Consider the following 18058-nt stretch of genomic DNA (forward strand, 5'->3'; position numbering starts at 1 on the left):
CAAGGGCCGAAGAAACCCGAGTACAGCCGAAGTGAACACCGCCCCTTTGATGTCAGATCACACAGCTGTACTGATTATCAGTGATTACACATCCAGTAGGTTCTCAGATGATGAGAAAAACACCGTGTTTATTTCTCTGCAACTTTACCACGAAACCTGAATTGAAACCACACGTTATTGCTGGTAAGTTACATACAAATTTTAGATGTACATTTTGAAGTTGACGTCAACGTGGTTGAATGTTATTTATGTCTGAAATACATGTGTTTGTTCTACTTTGTACACACTTGCAGAACGAAGCCATTCAAGCCAACAAGGTGAGCTAACCAGCTAGCTAGTTCTGCTAACAACATGGATGAATTGGACGACGTCACCGTGGCGACTTTAAGGGGTAAAATGCATGCAAATATTTTTTAAACATAATTTAAGATACTTATAAAAACGTAGTAAAAGCAGTGGTGGAAAGTAACTAAATACATTTACTCGAGTACTGTAAGTACAATGTTGGGGTACTTTTACTGAACTGGAGTATTTTCAATATTTTTACTCACTACATCTTAGAGGCAAATGTTACACTTTTACTTCACTAACAATTATTTGAAAACTTTATTTACTAGTTACTTTGTAAAACATAAACTAACCAGTTCAGACCTATAATATACTTGGGATATTTGTCTGCTATTTTCAAAGGATTTTATACATTTGGGAACTTGTGAAATTGTACTTAAATACAGTACTTGAGTAAATGTACCTAGTGACTTTACACCACTGGAAATGACACAATATATATGTTTTAAAACTTAGAATGAAGTTAGTGGGGCTGATCTAATAAGCTCTATGCCAATTTAAGCTTTGGATAACTGGGACATGCAGGCTAGAGAAAAATAATTGAATTCAACCTGTACTCTTGTGATGTGACAAAGTTCTTGTTAAATATTATTTTGATATACCTTTTTTTGTAGGGCTAATATTTATAATACTATATATTTTATATAGATGCTTAGATATAAAGCCACTTAGTTGCTTGTTATTGTATTTATGGTTGCAGCAGTAACTCAGAGAGTTACAGACCTGTTTACCAGTGTACAAATGGACCGGTAAGGGTCCATTTGGTTCCTAATTATCAGTCATTTTGCTGGCGACCCCCTGGATCAAATCAGTTTCATTGATATTATAAAAGAAAAACACTTCTAAAAAATAGAAGATTACTTTATGGAGTTATTGCTAAGAAAATAATCAATATTTGCAGCTCCAGTTTTATTAATAATTAAATCAATTGATCAATAAACAGTCCCCAGACTCCAGTTGGCCTAGCAACCAGGTCACAGTATTTGATATATTAATGTTGCTATATTATATATTGACATATTAATTTGATCTATAATATCTTTCCTATTTTCCTATAGCTGCAAGCATCAGTGAGGCAATGATGCGCACCCTGACTCGTTCAGACTTGCGGGACCTTTTCCCAGGCCCAGAAAACTTTTTGAGGAGAAAAGCAGTCTGGCAGTCTTCAGGTCATGTTGATGCCGAGGTCAGTTTCTACAATAACACGTATCTTCATATAATTGGTCCTCACTAATACTCATGATAAAATGGTAACATTTTTCTACTTGGTCTGTGTCTCATAGGAGGGCTGTGGACAGTCCAGAAACCTGTCTATCAATGACATCATCGTTAGGCATGATTTTTTTTTCCGACAAGATTTCACATTTTTTATTTAGATTTTTATTAACACGAGAACAATGGCTTCTTTTATTGCATTGCAACTTTCCAGGAATAGAAAGCCTGCCGTTTCTATTAGCTTGAATTCCCCATTGATGATGTCACTGGTAGACAGCCCTCCTCTGAGACACAGACCGAGTAGATTTTTTTTAATCATGAGTATTAGTGAGGACCAATTATATGAAGATAGGTTGAAAATCGGTGAAGTCGTCCTTTAAGTAGCAACCTATATAACTTAGAAGCAGCACAGTCATGATGGCTTATAGAAGTGTTCAGTTATTAAATCATTATTAAATTGACACTAACTTTAGTAAGTTAACTTTGTTGCATTGGTTACACCACACAACTGTTTGTTTATTGTTCTGCTTAACAGTAAAAAGGAAATGTTGGTTTTGCTAGTATACTACTCTTTTATTTTATAGGAATCTGGCCGAGAAGACTCAGGCAGTTCTACTTCTGCTAACAAGTCACCACTCCCACAGACGTCCACACCTGTTAGAGTATGTCCAGCTGCAAACTACACAACCCCTGAAAAGGTTGTGAAGATATCCTTCCCAGAATACGTAGTACACACAGACACCGAACTTGAGCACATCCGAAAACAATACTTTGAGTTGGCGAAGAAGGGTGAAGAGAAGAACTGCGAAATGTCCAAGGACCTCAGATGCCGGCTCATCCGTAACACCATGACCAGTATGATCGCAATCCTGAGGGCAAAGGGGGATGCTGAATCTGACCGATACCCATCAAAACCAGAAGTTACAGCTATGGCAAAAAGAATAGTCCTGTACTACCCCATGCTGCAGGACCTGAACAATAAGACTACATGGGTAAGTGAAATGTATCCAGTTCATGGCTATAGTGTTTGGCATTTTAAGTGGAGTTTAGACTGCTTTACTTTTGTCTTGTACAGGCCACTGTGCATGGACAGCTATTCAAAAGGTTGCAGAACGTGAGATCCCCCCAAAAGATCTTTCCAGATGGGAGACCTTCAAAGAAGCGCCGCCCACAGCCATTGGCTGTGCCCCATCTTGATCAGCCAACTGACACAGAGGAAATCGATTCTTCGGGTGACTCGACCATCATTCTAGACCGCCCCTCAGAGGAGAATACGACCGCAGAAAGAGGTGACCTTCAAATTTATATTCACACATTTACCTGTGTAAGGGGTTCATATTTTTGTGATGTGTTGTTAGTTAGTATTGGCAAATGTGCATTCTGATTTGACTGTTATTAGAGACCTGAAGCATTCAATCTTGTGTGCAGCAACTACTTTCCTTTACTACTTTGTATAATCACTCATACTTTGTATAATCACTCATCATTGCTATAGTCTCTGCAGCTATTTAATAAACAGAACAAAACATTTTCAGGTGGGTTGACAATTTCAGGCAATCAAGAGTACCCATTTCAGCTTGAATTTTAGCGTCCTAGTTAAAAATTGTGTCTCCTCCACTACTGTGTCATCAATTCCAATTCCACGTGTTTATTCTTTATCCTGTTGGAGTTTTCTCCTGATTTGATAAAATTGGTATCCTAACCTGAAAATGCTTTTTATGTTTACTAGAGATGGAGAGACAGGAGAACCCTGTTAATGAACAAACACTATGATTGTTATTAGAATATAGAGCTATCTGACTTTAATATGTATCTTTGTGTCTTATAGCTAACAAGCAGGCATCGGCAGACATCGACAGTCCTGATTCCGAGTCCGACAGTCCAGCAACCATGGCCAAGCACTACAAAACCCTACAGGCGTTGTTCAAAAAGAAAAATCCAAACCACGAGTCTGTTTCTCAGCTCCTGGATTTAGAGTTCAAAGCCAGAAGAGCATTCATCGATTCAGATGCTGTTCGCGAGGAGGACAAATACGACAAAATTATAGAGGCATATCCTTGCTTCAAGGTCATTGGCCATGTAAGTGATTGTTGACAAGGCATAATTCAAAACATGTACTAATGTTTTGTTAATTTCCTCCACCTAAATGTATTAAAATGTCTGTGTTTATATATTGAATATTTCATAGGTGATGGAGGAACTTCGCCGCATCCTGGACAGGAATAACAGCGACTACATTGATGAACTGAAAGGAAGATGGAACGACTTCTGCCAGAAGGTGCAGTTTTATGGCGTGGCGAAAAAGATGATGAAACCTCCAATGGGAATGACCAAAAGTAAGCACTTAATGTTGGGTATCAAGTTAATGTGCAAGTGCCTTATCTTTCTTTTTCATCTCTTGGCTGTCCCATCGTTTGTTGAATGTAAAAACATATCTATTGTACATCATTGATCGTGCACTTTATCAAAGTATAAAAGTAATGCATCTTTTCCTCAACAGTTCAACAGGCTCTCATGGTCCTCCGTGCACTGCCATCACTGTTCCCCTCTACGACTGCTGCTTCGAAGAAGCTAGGAGATGCGAGTGAGGCTCTGGTGCATGTCCTGGAGGTGAGCTGTGTACCACATTACACTGTAATATTCACCTGTCAAAAGCAACACAATCTGATGCGTTGAACTAGTTATAGCTTAAGATCCTGCATATGACTTCATCAGGATTTAGCTGGCTTAGGTTTAAAAAATGATCCTTGAAACAAAAGTTCATTACCTGATACGGATGTGTGTTTTGTGTTAAAGGAAAAAGAAGACCCCAATGCGTACTTGAAGAAGCGTCCTCTATACTCTCCTGTGCTGATTGTGAGTGAGTCCAACTGCCTCCTGGCTATAGGAGATGAGCCCATACATACACTCCCAAAATGTGAGGTAGTACAGGGGGTTTTGTACCTTATGGCCTACTATTATGCCCTACACCTTAGGTACCCCAAGTGTGTAGCCACTGTACTTTCTGTCATACAAACGGAGGTCCTCTTGGACGAAATCCATGAGGGAGACCTCACTCCATCGTACAAGAAAGCCATGGCCGATTGGAAAGCTTTCATCGGCCACTAAAGCTTATGGTCAGATTTAGACTTAAGTACCCCCCTCCCCATCCCTCCCCATCCTTGAATTGTATGACCTTGTTAGCCCAGCAGTACATTTTCAGTACAGAACAGTTTAATTTGAATGTTATTACACTGGACTTGTTGGACTGGACACTGGTCAGCTGTTAGTTTGAATGTTATATTGGCCAGCTGTTTGTGTTAAAGCTGTGCCTATATTTTGAATCTTAAAATATCAGTAAGCACTTTGTGTATTGAGGGACATGTTCTGCTTTATGTCATACAGGCCATGCCGATGAAAGCTTTCCAATGTTCAGATTTGGACTTAAGTTCCCCACCCTTGCTATAATCCTGTCTGAGACTGCATTCTAGGGCCTTAAAATCTATGTGGCCTACTGGCCTTGTTAGCCCAGCAATACATTGTATCCAAACAGTGTTTAATTGGATTGTTATTACACTGCACTTTATTTTGAGGAAAACCGTTATATTGTCATGTGTTTGTTTGAATGTTGTGTGTGTGTATATATATATATATATATACATATATATACAGCTGCTTTTGTTAAAGCAATGCCTTTATATGTCTTAAAATATCAGGGCAGAATACTTTGTTAGAGGTTTGGATTGAGTTGCCTTGCCATGATGTAACTCCAAAGGTGGGCAAGAAATCAAAAAATATTGGTTCTTTGCCTTGACTACACAGTGAAACAGCTCTAAAAGTCACTCTTATAGCACGTAAACGTACGCAAACAAAGCTGATTCAAAAACCTGAACTGGATCCGCATCTGGATCTTCAAATTGTAAAATAAACCAGAAGTTGACATCTAAATTTAAAAAATAAAAACATGGGTTTTGTGATAATGTCTGAATCGACTGTTTGCGTTCGTTTACGGGCTAAAGGAGAGACTTTGAGGGCTGTTTCATTGTACTATGTAAGTCAATGAGGAGCATATTTTCAATTATCAATTTCAATGATCAATTTCTTATCTACCTTGGAGTTGCATCATGGCAAGGCAACTTCACAACCGTACTTTGTGTTCTTGCCCTTTTGAAGCAATGCCCTATTTGAATGTTCGTATACAGTAAGCACTTTGTACGTGTATTGGAGGACATGACATTGGTCATAATATGTTCAGTACAACCTCAATGTTATACAAATTAGACATGTTGTGCAATTTTCTATATTGTTATATGGTTATACAGTTCTAATTCAGTACACTGTGAGCCAAAAGTATTGAAAACAACTAATGCCAGTGCAATATTTTTGTATTTTCTTTTATGTTTTGAATGATAAACTATAGTGAGGCCTCTGTCCAGTCAATGGTTGGAGGGAGGGGTGAATGGTGCTCCAGTCAGACACTACTGTATGTAGTTGCCATGTGATGTGCTGCTGTATTTTATAAAGGGCAGAAAATAAATATTTTATTTGTTTAATGCAAGACTTGTTTTAATCATTTCAGTCTTATTTGAAGTAGGTGATGGGTCTTATATCTAGAACAATATCACTTTTATAAAGCTTGGAATAAGCTGCATACACTTGAATTGAAATGAATAGGCTTGCCAAACTGGGTGATGGGTCTTATATCTAGAACAATATCACTTTTATAAAGCTTGGAATAAGCTGCATACACTTGAATTGAAATTAATAGGCTTGCCAAACTGGACAAAATGTCTTATTATGACACAAAAAGCATTTCCTAATACTAGTAACAAATGTTTAATTTGAGTATTTCCAGCTAACTTTAAGAAATATTTGATATATTATAGAACTTAATATCAGTTAATATAAGCTCACAATTAGTTTTTCCAGCTAATTTCAAGACGTATTTTTATCTTGATAGCCCACATATCACATCTTATTTCAAGACATCTTGACAAGCTAAAGTATACTAGTTCCATTGGCAGATTAGATTGCTTATTTCAAGCAAAATGGTATTGTATTATATATTTTTTTACTTATTTTTGGAAGGCCATTTTTTGCAGTGTGGGCTGGCAGACAGGCAGGCCGATGGGTGAACTTATCTTTGACACTTTATATATAAATTACATATACGTATATACTCCTCTCTAGTGTTGATTTTGACAGCAAACTTTTATTCAGTTTTAGTCATAGTCTTCTGGATCAAATTCCTTTTTGTTTTAGTCCTATTTTAGTCATCTGAAATGTTTTACTGTTAGTCTAGTTTTTATTGACTAAATATCATAAGATTATAGTCGACTAAATCTACAGTTGATTTAGTCGACTAAAAGGTATTTTGGCGGGCCTTGATGCCGTCGTAATGGCTGATTTTACACTTGGTTGCATGCTGAAAATAGCAGATCTACAAGCTCACAACGCGTCGCAGCGCGACACACACATTTTAGTCTAGTTTTTAATTTGTTGAAGAAATTGTCAATATATTTAGTCTTAGTTTTAGTCATCATAACTTAGTTTTTATTTAGTTTTTGTCAGTCCTCTCCCAGTGTATTTCTGCTGGCAGCTGTACACCAGGCAGGCTCAAATGAGATGTCCTTTTTCTGTTGTCAGTGACGTTTTGTTTGTGCACCAGGGCTTGGTTCAGCAAACCATGGCCAGCAGTCAAAAATATTCATTCAAAACGACACAGTCACGTCCCTGAGGCATCACTCAGGCCTCTCAGTGGTATACAGTACGTGGTTGCAATGTGTATGTGCAGGCGTGATGTGTTTGTGAGTCATCATCCAGAACAAACTCGACAGATCAATCAGTCAGGAATCTTCCTGTGCATTTGTGAGCCGTTTGTTTTGCATCAGAGAGAGAGAGCGTAAGAGAGTTGCTGGTGTGTGAAGCATGGATCGTCTTGCAATCACAGCTGGTTCTTTATAGATTTTTGTTTTTGTTTGCTGCTTGCTAGGTTTTCTATATTCCCTGCATGTTCGATTGTACATGTGTAAATGTGTCCGCTTATGGATATCGTTGCTGTCGGATGGAATGTGCAAAACCGCTACATCATCAAAACCGTTAAAACCGTCACATCTCAGAAAATGTAACTAGTTACTAGTTACTTTGTAGATTTTGATTAATAGTACAAAACATACATTGCCCACTTCAGCCCTATATACATTTCGGCCATTTGAAAATAGCCGATCTACAAGCTCACAAAGCTGGTGGATCAGCTATTTTCAAACGATTTTTATACATTTGAAAACTTGTGAAATGGGACATTCTGCATAATGAGTACTTTCTACTTTTGTTACTTAAAAATAATACATCTTGATACCAATACTTTTGTACTTTTACCCAAGTGAATTTTGAATTCCAGACTTTGACTTGTAATGGAAATATTTCTACATTGCAGTATTGATACTTTTACTTAAAGTAAAACATGTGAGTACTTTTTTCCACCACTGCCCGGCGGTGACAGCGACAGTGACATGCATCCGTCTGTGTTTTGATGTGTGACTGTATGTGTCCCAGGGCCAGATGGCTGAGGGCGGCTCCAGTGGGCAGGATGGATGAGCCGCTACGTTTTAGAAAGGCTTGTGTTGCATGCAGATGAGATCCCCAATCTGCTGTGACGTCAACATGAAATGAATCACCTCAACCGCGGCAAAAACAGCTCATAGACAGAGGTTTTCCTAGACATGTGTGTGTGTGTGGTGTGTGTGTGGATTGTGTCAGTGCCAGTGGAGACTACGTGTCATTTGTTTGCTTAGCATGACTTATGCGTCCCGTCCCGTCAGTCTAGCCAACCTTTTTTAATAGAAAATATTTTTCAGGCTTTCTTTCTTTCTTCTCTGAGACAGTACAGTGAGGGGAACCAGGAAAGGGAGGGAAGGATATTTGCAATGTAAACACAGGTTGGAACACAGGTGGTGTGGTCCTTTAGGTTTGCTGGCGGTCTAAGCGTGCCGGCAAGGAGTGATGGGATTGTTTTCTCTTGTTTACTTTCTGTTCTGGTGTAGTTAGAGGCCAGGCTGTTACCCTACGTGCCCGCAGGCACTCGAACCTCAGGTGTTTTTAATGCATCAGACGATTGCACATCCACAGAGGCTGCACAGAACTTGTCCGATGCCAGATTTTTTTGTTTCTAATGCCGGTCGGCATGATTTTGGAGAGTCTTAGACCACTGATTACCGATGATTACCGACCTAAATCTTCTAATCAATTAAAAAAAAACGTTTTTGATTAGTTAAAGAAAATAAAGAATATAAATAATTAAACTTCAATATAGGAAATTAACATTTCAAGAAAACAAGTAATTATTAAAAACACACAAACTGAACTGAACTTTATTTTAACAACTTAAACCCCAGCATCCTTGGTGGGGAAGGCTTTGGCAGAAAATTGCTGATCGATCGGCTATTTGCTGCCACAGCCTTCCCCACAATGACAGAAAACAGGAAATACACTAGTATAGTGTCCCTGAGGGACTCCGGTCAACCATATATGGTTTAAGTGGGTAAGCCCTATTCAAACATTTTCAAACAGACACACATGCATAACTGCCAATACATAATGTCCTCAAACAATAGCCGATACATCAGCCCGAAACCAATACATCAGTGGGGCTCTAAACTTTTGACGGTCACGCCGACAAAACGAACAGGGTCTGAACCTTGGACTTAAGTTCTCCTACAAGCTCTCTTCAGTGGTCAGTGGATGCCAGAGGAATGCACCAGTGGCCCAGTTGGCCGGGCTGAGGAGAGAGCTGGCCAGGTCAGCAAGCCAATCAGTCCTGTCTGTCATGGCCTGATGATTGAGTGAGTGAGTGAGTGTACGATCGCTACCATGGGAGTTCATGATGACTGCAGAGTCCTCGTTTTTTTCTCCCCCTGTTTCATTCTTAATGGCGAGCAAAGCAATTAAGCTGCATAAAAATCGAGCTTTGACAAACTGGTGTTTTGATTTGCGCATTGGTTTGTAAAATATTTATATTGATCTAAAAAAGTATAATCTCGATTTTATTTGATCTTTACTTTATGATCTTGATGTGTAAAAATGAGCCATAAGGGTCAGTATTTTGTGTTTTTAAGGTAGTAGAAATGGACCGCAAGGGTCAATTCTTTACACCCGGGTGAAATGATCTGCCTCGTAAAGAAGTGTTAGCTTATATAGGATCTTAAAAAGGAGGAAAAAAGTTGCACAAAAGGCCGAAACCTCAATCAAATAAATCACTGCATATGGAGCCAGAGTGTGCAACTTTTCCCCTCCTTTTTTAAGATTTTTCCCGAAGGCCAGCACCTCACCAAACCCTCGGTGTGTGTCTTACTGTTCCTGCTAGCTTACAGTACAGGATCATACCCCTGGTGTGCACCTGGATTCTCTCCCAGATTCTATTGAAACTGTTTGGTCTTCATCCTCTTTAATCAGGACCTGACGAGCTGTTCATGCTGGAACCCACTTCAGGCTGATCAGAGAGAGTGTTGATGTCCATTATCTTTTAAATCAGTACAATGGATTTTCTTGTTTTCCTTCCTCTATCTCTCCCTCTCTCCAGTGAATGGTACCTGAACGGCAACTACCTCGTGATCGGTGTGTCCATTGCCGTAATTCTGCCGCTGGCGCTGATGAAACAGCTAGGTGAGACTCTGTCTGTCTGTCTGTCTGTCTGTCTGTCTGTCTGTCTGTCTGTCTGTCTGTCTCACAGTGACATCATCATCAATCTGCCAGTTCGAGCCTCCAACTAAATTCTATGAATCTTCTGTCACATTTTTCCTGAAGATCAGTAAAACAGAAATGAGCCACAAAGGCACAAGGAACGACAACAATATAATGCAGCAGAAAAAAGTCACAAAGTCCCTATTTTGTCATTACAGGCGACAAGACAAGATTTTTCATTTCTCTATTTTTCAAATTATTTTCACAAGTAGCAGATCTATAAGCTCAACAGCGTGTCGATCTACAAAAACAAACAAATCTCCATGAATTCATGGCTTCACGGGGTGTGTAATTGATAGAAAATTAGTATTGTTTTTTGGGTGAACTACTCCTTTAAATAAACCTCAGTGCCTGCGGAAGCAGCGTCAAAGTAGGCTGCTACGCAATGACATGAGAATATTGAGTGAAAGAGAGACAGATTAAAGGGAGAATAAGGTCCCTGATCACTTACGAGGGTGGTCTGTTTCCTGAAGACAACAAGGAGAGCAGAAACCAATCAATGCATCCAGAACCCCATAATGAGTTATAGCCCCTAACATCGTTACATCAGTCAGTCCGGTGCACCACATCCCTTTGCAAGGTTCAACTGGAAAACCCTGCTTACATTTACTACAGCGATGAGCGATCTACCACTGAAACCATTTGCGGACCCAGTTGAGCCTTTGTGTGGCACAGGGTCAGACGGTCAGATCAGGGTCAGATCTAGATTGAATATGGGCCCGCCAGATTGACAGCAATTTTTGATTTAGTCATAGTCTTTTGAATACATTTCCATTTAGTTTTAGTCACATTTTAGTCATCTGAAATGGTTTATTTTTTGTCTAGTTTTAGTCAACTAAATATCATTATAGATTACATTATAAAATGTATTTTGGCGGTGCCTCGATGGCGTCGTAATTGCTGATCTTACACTTGGTTGCATGCTGAAAATAGCAGCTTGTAGATCTGCTATTTTCAGAGCGCAACACCCGAAGGTACTCGACGAACATTTTTCGTCATAGTTTTAGTCGACGAAATCAACAACACTGCCACCGTTTGAGATCGATGAGAACTTGGGATTCCTCACTTATGTTTTGATTACTATGATTAACTTACTACTCGTACTCATTTATTATTTTAGGTGAGAACCTCGTATAAGCCCTACAGTATATAAGGGTTTCCTTTCTCACCTGCACTTATTTCTGTGTCTTTTAATAATCGTTACCTTTTTGTACAGTTTGTATTGTGCGAATAAATAAAACAATAAAACAAAACAAAACAATGCTTGTGATCCCACCACCAGACGCATTTTCAGGCCCACCCAGATTTTTTCCAGACCCAGCCGGTCATCATTAGGCACATTCTGTATCTGCCCCTTGGCGTGGCATAAATCACTGTTGACAATGGCACTCCATTAATGAGCGCCCGTTGGGATGATTGAGGGACTGTGAAGGTCCCAAATGGACGTGACGCTAATGAGGGCCTGTCTGTGTGTTTCAGGCTACCTGGGGTACACCAGCGGATTCTCCCTCAGCTGCATGGTCTTCTTCCTCATCGCCGTAAGTCTCACTGACACGTTATTATGGATCCCACTTCAGTTCAGTGGTGGAAAAAGTACTCAAATGTTTTACTTAAGTAAAAGTATCAATACTGCATTGTAGAAATACTTTGTTACAAGTAAAATTCCAGAATTCAAAATTTACTTGAGTAAAAGTACAAAAGTATTGGCATCAAAATGTACTTAAAGTACCAAAAGTAAAAGTACTAAAATATTTGAAAATAGCCGATCTACAAGCTCACAACGCATCGCGATGCGACGCATTGTGAGCTTGTAGATCGGCTATTTTCAAACAACCTAAGTATAAAATAGGGCTAAAGTGATTAAAGTATGTTTCATAATATAATAATTTATATATGAAAAGTAACTAGAAGCTAAAGTTCTCAAATAATTGTAGTGGAGTAAAAGTACAATATTTGTCTCTGAGATGTAGTGGAGTAGAAGTAAAAGTATTGGACATTGGAAATAATCAAGTAAAGTACAAATACCTCAAAATGTTACTTAAGTACAGTACTTAAGTAAATGTACTTAGTTACTTTCCACCTCTGCTTCAGTTCTAGGCAAAACCTGCTGTGATTGGCCAGTAGTCGCTGTGATTGACAGTTCTCGAACTATGCCTAAACCTAACCTTAACCCTAACCTCAGTAAGACAATGCCTAAACCTAACCTTAACCATAACCTCAGTAACACAATGCCTAAACCTAACCTTAACCATAACCTCAGTAAGACTATGCCCAAACCTAACCTTAACCATAACCTCAGTAAGACTATGCCCAAACCTAACCTTAACCATAACCTCAGTAAGACTATGCCGAAACCTAACCTTAACCTCAGTAAGACTATGCCCAAACCTAACCCTAACCTCAGTAAAACTATGCCCAAACCTAACCTTAACCCTAACCATAACCTCAGTAAGACTATGCCCAAACCTAACCTTAACCCTAACCATAACCTCAGTAAGACTATGCCCAAACCTAACCTTAACCCTAACCATAACCTCAGTAAGACTATGCCCAAACCTAACCTTAACCCTAACCATAACCTCAGTAAGACTATGCCCAAACCTAACCTTAACCCTAAGTAACCCTAACCTCAGTAAAACTATGCCTGCCATTAAGCCAATCAGACAGGTAAGGCGGGTCTATATCCTATAACGTTGGTGGGATTCACCATAGATATATATAAAGGCTAGATGGCTCAAGGGGGCGGCGCAAGCGTAGCTCAACCGCGGCCATCTTGCGACGGTCACTCATAACATTATGTCTATGGTGCATATACTTTGAAATAACCATAGCGTGCTCAATTTTCATCCGATTTTCAAACGGTTTGGTGTTTTGTAAACACCAAAGATGTAGTTATGATACTGCATACTTATAATTATAATCATGTTTTTTTTTTTTTATACAATAATATCATAACTACATCATTGGTGTTTACAAAACACCAAACCGTTTGAAAATCGGATGAAAATTGAGCACGCTATGGTTATTTCAAAGTATATGCACCATAGACATAATGTTATGAATGACCGTCCCAAGATGGCCGCCATGTGGCGACGTCGTACTCCATTGGCCAGCAGCGCGGGTGAGTCATCTAGCCTTTATATATATCTATGGGATTCACAATCAAGCCTCCCTGACTCAGAATCACGACAGGAAGTGCATGTGTCAACTCCAACCAAGATGTGATTGGTGGAAATATCCTCAGTACTGCCAAGGCATAAAAAGCAGATTTGCTGAAATCAGCCAGGGTTCAGAGGCTTGTTTTCGAGTGGTGGAAAGTAACTAATTACATTTGCTCAAGTGAACTTTAAGTACAAATCTGTTGACTTTACTGGAGTATTTTCAAATGTTTTACTTCTATTCCACTACATCTCAGAGGCAAATATTGTACTTTTACTCCACTACAATTATTTGAAAACTTAGTTACTTTGTAGATTTGAATTATTATTACAAAACATAACTTAACCACTTCCGCCCTATTTAAACTGTGGCTATTTTAAAATAGCTGATGTTGTACAACGCGTCGTGAGGCGACGCATTGTGACGCGTAGTGAGCTTGTAGATCTGCTTTTTTCAAAATATTTGTATACATTTTGAACAATTAAATGCAGACATTCTGAATAATGAGTACTTTTACTTTTGGTACTTTAAGTATATTTTGATGTCAATACTTTTAACTCAATTTTGATTACTGAACTTGTAAACAGTGTGTTTTCTACATTTCAGTATTGATACAAGTATAAAAATACTAAGTACAAAATTTGAGTACTTTTTTCCACCACTGTTGTTTTCCTATCATGATGATGACCTCTTTAGTATTCCACTCCCCTTCTTCCCATTTCCATGGGCTAGTTTCCTCTTTTTTTCTAGCCTGCAGCCTCCCGACTGACTGCCATGGTTCTGTTCTGTGTGTTTTCTCTGACCTACTTTTGATTGTGCGAGCTATAATCCATGCACACGGCTCTCTCTCCCTCTCTCCCCCCTCGGTGTAGTGTCTCTCTCCCGGTTTCCCGTATGAGTCTTGTCATGTTATTGTCCCTCTGCCATGGGCGTTATAATAACTGAACAGTGGGCGTTATAATAACTGAAGTCCAGTGGTGGAAGAAGTGCTCAGATATTTTTTTCCTTGAGTAAAAGTAGCAATACCACGATGTAGAAATACGCTTGTTACAAGTAAAAGGCCTACATGTGTGTGCTCAAAATGTTACTTGAGTAAAAGTGCAAAAGTATTGGCATCAAGAAATACTTAAAGTACCAAAAGTAAAAGCACTAAAATGTTTGAAAATAGGTAGCCTAGGTATAAAATATGGCTAAAGTGGTTAATGCTTGTTTTATAATTAAAAATGTATATCTACAAAGTAACTAGTAACTAAAGTTTTCAAATAATTGTAGTGGAGTAAAAGTACAATATTTGCATCTGAGATGCAGTGGAGTAGAAGTAAAAGTAAAGAAAATAATAATAAAAAAACCCTCAATTTTAGTACAATTAGTACAGTACTTGAGTAAATGTACTTAGTTACTTTACACCACTATAACTGAAGTCTTATAGTTATATTTTCCATGTTTGACTCCTTCTACTCTGTGCTCCTCACGCAGGTCATCTATAAGAAGTTCAACACTCCCTGTCCGTTCTCAGACTACTCGTTTAACTCCACACTCCTCAGCACTAGTAGTGTGAACGCCACAGATCCCGGCGGGGAGATCAACCCTGCCTGTGTTCCCAAAATGGTCAACATGAACTCACAGGTAAGTCTGTGTAAGTCACTCTATCTATATTGTCCTTCACGGTCGTTTTTGTACCTTAATCCATTAAGACCGGGAACGCATCTGTCATTTTTAGATGTCTTTGGGCTATTAAAAAATAGCAGATATACAAGCTCATAGCACAGCACCGAGTGCCGCGCTATGAGCTTGTAGATCTGCTATTTTTGAAAAATCGTGAAACAATTTGTAATATATTTTGTTCCAGGGACCCTCCAGAAGCAAAGATTTGAGTTACAAATGTTCGCTTTAAAAATATATACTCAAAGATTTGCACAAATGTTCTTGATTTTTCCAAAAAATTGCAGATCTACAAGCTCATAGCGGGACACCGAGTGCTGCGCTATGAGCTTGTATATCTGCTATTTTTGAATAGCCAAAAGACATTTAATATGACACAGAAGCGTTCCCGGTCTTAATGGGTTAATATCCACAGCAACCACCACTAAATTCACTGGCATTCATCTATATCCATGTCCGGCATGCTGATGACACAACACAGATCCTCACACGCCTCACAGCATGTGAATCACGACTCAAAACATTTATCACCAGACTTCACTGACCTGCAGAAAAGGAGGTGATGGCTTTTATGTTTTTTTTTGGTCTTACTGTAGGTTTATTCGTATGTTTTGTTGACTTATATAAGGTGCTGAGGGGACAGACTGTATTTTGGCATCTGGTCACGCACTGTGAGATTCACCCTCTGTAAATGAAATAGCTTGGGAAATGACTGCGATGGTTTACTGTACTCTACTGAGCCTCACATATTACTGTACCTCCACACGCAGAGTTGTGAAGGTTACATTCAAATTGTTGGCAACAGATCTCAGCAACCTGAGTAACCTAATAATGGGTTACTTAGGTAACCAGTAACCCAATAATAAGTAATGTAATCTGATTATTCTGGTACTGTGGATTACTCTAAAATCGATACAATACACTGTTAAAGGTAGGGTAAGTGATATTTTTGGGTTAAAACAAAAAGTATTTTGTTTAAAGGTTAAAGCACTATATTCTGATAGTAATCATTGCTATAGAGTGTTTGTTCAGTAACAGATGTCTCCCCGTCTCTCCAGCTCTTTAATAAACAGAAAATACATTTTCCGGTAGGTGTCAAAATCTCAGCCAATCAGGAGAAAGTCCCCATTTTTAAGCTTCATTTTTATAGTGTTCCAGTTCCAATTTTGCCTGCTCATTTCTTAGTGTCATCACTTCCAATTTCACTTGTTTATCTGTATCCTGATTGAGTTCTCTGTCCTCATTGGATAAAATTGGAAATGAAACTGAAACGAAAATGCATTTTCTGTTTTATAAAGAGCTGGAGAGACAAGGAGACTCCTTTTACTGAACAAACACTCTATAGCAATGAGTACTATCAGAATATAGAGCTATTTAACACTTATTTTAACCAAAGAAAATCACTTACCCTACCTTTAAATAAGTAGTTCACCCAAAAAGAAAATGTTTTGAGTCTCTTTGAGTCTCTGCCGGTCATCAAATTATTGGCTCAGGAATGTGCCAAAAACTAAAAAATGAATTCAAGGCTTCATGGGGTGTGTAATTGATAGAAAATAAGTAATTTTTTGGGTGACCTACTCCTTTAAACAGATTACATTACTTACAGTATAGGTTACTGGTTACAACTGCAGTTGATTTGTAATCTGTACCCGACTACATTTTGGATGTAATCTTCCCAGCCCTGCGTACAGGAGAGGACTGCTGAAAGCCCATTAATATTAGGAGCTCCTCGCTGAAGCCGATTTGATTATAACCATTACTGATGTCATCGCATTTTATCAGCCAGGCATTTACTGTACAGTGCATCAGCAGTAGCATATTAACCAGTCGTCCTCGATTTTGTCTCATGAAATACGTCATACTACATTTTTATTTGCATCCCATTAACCCATTAAGACCTGAGGCCGATTCTACAAAATGTCTTCTAAATCCTAACAGTTTTCTGAAAAAACGTATGTTTCTATATCTGTGGTGCTCAAACTTTTTCATGTACCCCCAACATTATATGTATTTGGCCGCGGACCCCCATCTCTAAATATTTTGTTCTAGGGACCCCCAGAAGCAAAGATTTGAGTTACAAATGTTAGCTTAAAAAAGAAAATATATATTCAAAGATTTGCATACATTTTCACGATAAAAAAAAATAGCGGCTCTACAAGCTCATAGCGCGTCACTTCGTGCCGTGCTATGAGCTTGTATATCTGCTATCTTTGAATAGCCAAAGTATAAAAGCATGCTTTTTTTTTTAGCTCAAATCTAAAATGACACAGATGCGTTCCCTGTTTTAAAAAAAACGTGTGAGTTTTTTCCCAACCGCGGGTAGTAAGTCCAATCTCGGCTGCTTAGCAGCTTATGAGAAAAGCATTCTTAAATAGGGCCCGAGCTGGTAAGTCGCCAGGACCAAGTTAATCACAGGGAAACAATTAGCTCTCTGTGATGTGTGTGAGGGAATAATGGGCAGTAATACGGCGAGGTTGGTGGTAAGACGCCTGGGCCGGCGTCGCTGTATCTATGGTGACTTGTTGGGGCTTCATTTTTCAGACGGCCTACACCATCCCCATCCTGGCGTTTGCGTTTGTGTGCCACCCCGAAGTCCTGCCCATCTACACAGAGCTGCGCAAGTATGTTCACCCCCTCTTTCCAAAGACGCCAACACTCCTGCTTATACGCCTGATTTATAGCAGATCTGCAAGCTCACAACGCGCCCAGGGGTCATCGATATTTCCATACACGGACAAATGTGTCCGTGGCAAAGACTTAGCCTTGTCCGTGTCAAATCTTTTGATTTTCTTTCTTACACACCATTATAATGTTCTTATTTTGATCATAAGACCCAATTAATGAATGTCTCAGTCTGCAGGTTTTTTGTGTAACCAAATGGACCCAAATGGACCCTCACAGGTCCATTTGGTTACATTTGTACACTCTCAGAGTTACAGACCTGCTACGGTCCTTC

General features: G+C 39.0%; 2 protein-coding genes across 2 annotated transcripts in view; both read left to right on the forward strand.

Moving 5' to 3' along the window:
- Window positions 1-18058, forward strand: part of LOC311049350 (sodium-coupled neutral amino acid transporter 3-like) — a 74346-nt gene that overhangs the window by 44306 nt on the left and 11982 nt on the right. Inside the window, exons 8-11 of the mRNA XM_084062904.1 lie at window positions 10121-10203; window positions 11761-11819; window positions 14917-15066; window positions 17644-17723. Coding sequence (XP_083919030.1) covers window positions 10121-10203; window positions 11761-11819; window positions 14917-15066; window positions 17644-17723 — 372 coding nt within the window. The remainder of the gene's footprint in view (window positions 1-10120; window positions 10204-11760; window positions 11820-14916; window positions 15067-17643; window positions 17724-18058) is intronic.
- LOC311049349 (uncharacterized protein) lies at window positions 41-4731 on the forward strand. Its single transcript, XM_084062903.1, has 9 exons — window positions 41-183; window positions 294-391; window positions 1407-1534; window positions 2148-2555; window positions 2639-2852; window positions 3392-3642; window positions 3752-3899; window positions 4064-4173; window positions 4360-4731. Exons 2-9 carry the CDS (start codon window positions 352-354, stop codon window positions 4669-4671), a joined length of 1611 nt encoding a protein of 536 aa, XP_083919029.1. The 5' UTR covers window positions 41-183; window positions 294-351; the 3' UTR covers window positions 4672-4731.

This window comes from Gymnoscopelus microlampas (genome assembly GCF_963454915.1).
Source record: "Gymnoscopelus microlampas genome assembly, chromosome: 7".
Classification (NCBI taxonomy): Eukaryota; Metazoa; Chordata; class Actinopteri; order Myctophiformes; family Myctophidae; genus Gymnoscopelus; species Gymnoscopelus microlampas.

What these genes read in the sequence shown, in the direction of transcription:
- LOC311049349 (XM_084062903.1), top strand. Translation starts at nt 352, where the DNA reads ATGGATGAATTGGACGACGTCACCGTGGCGACTTTAAGGG. An exon ending in GCTTCAAGGTCATTGGCCAT is followed by an intron (nt 3,643 to 3,751) that starts GTAAGTGATTGT and finishes AATATTTCATAG; the next exon opens with GTGATGGAGGAACTTCGCCG. An exon ending in TCCAATGGGAATGACCAAAA is followed by an intron (nt 3,900 to 4,063) that starts GTAAGCACTTAA and finishes TTTCCTCAACAG; the next exon opens with TTCAACAGGCTCTCATGGTC.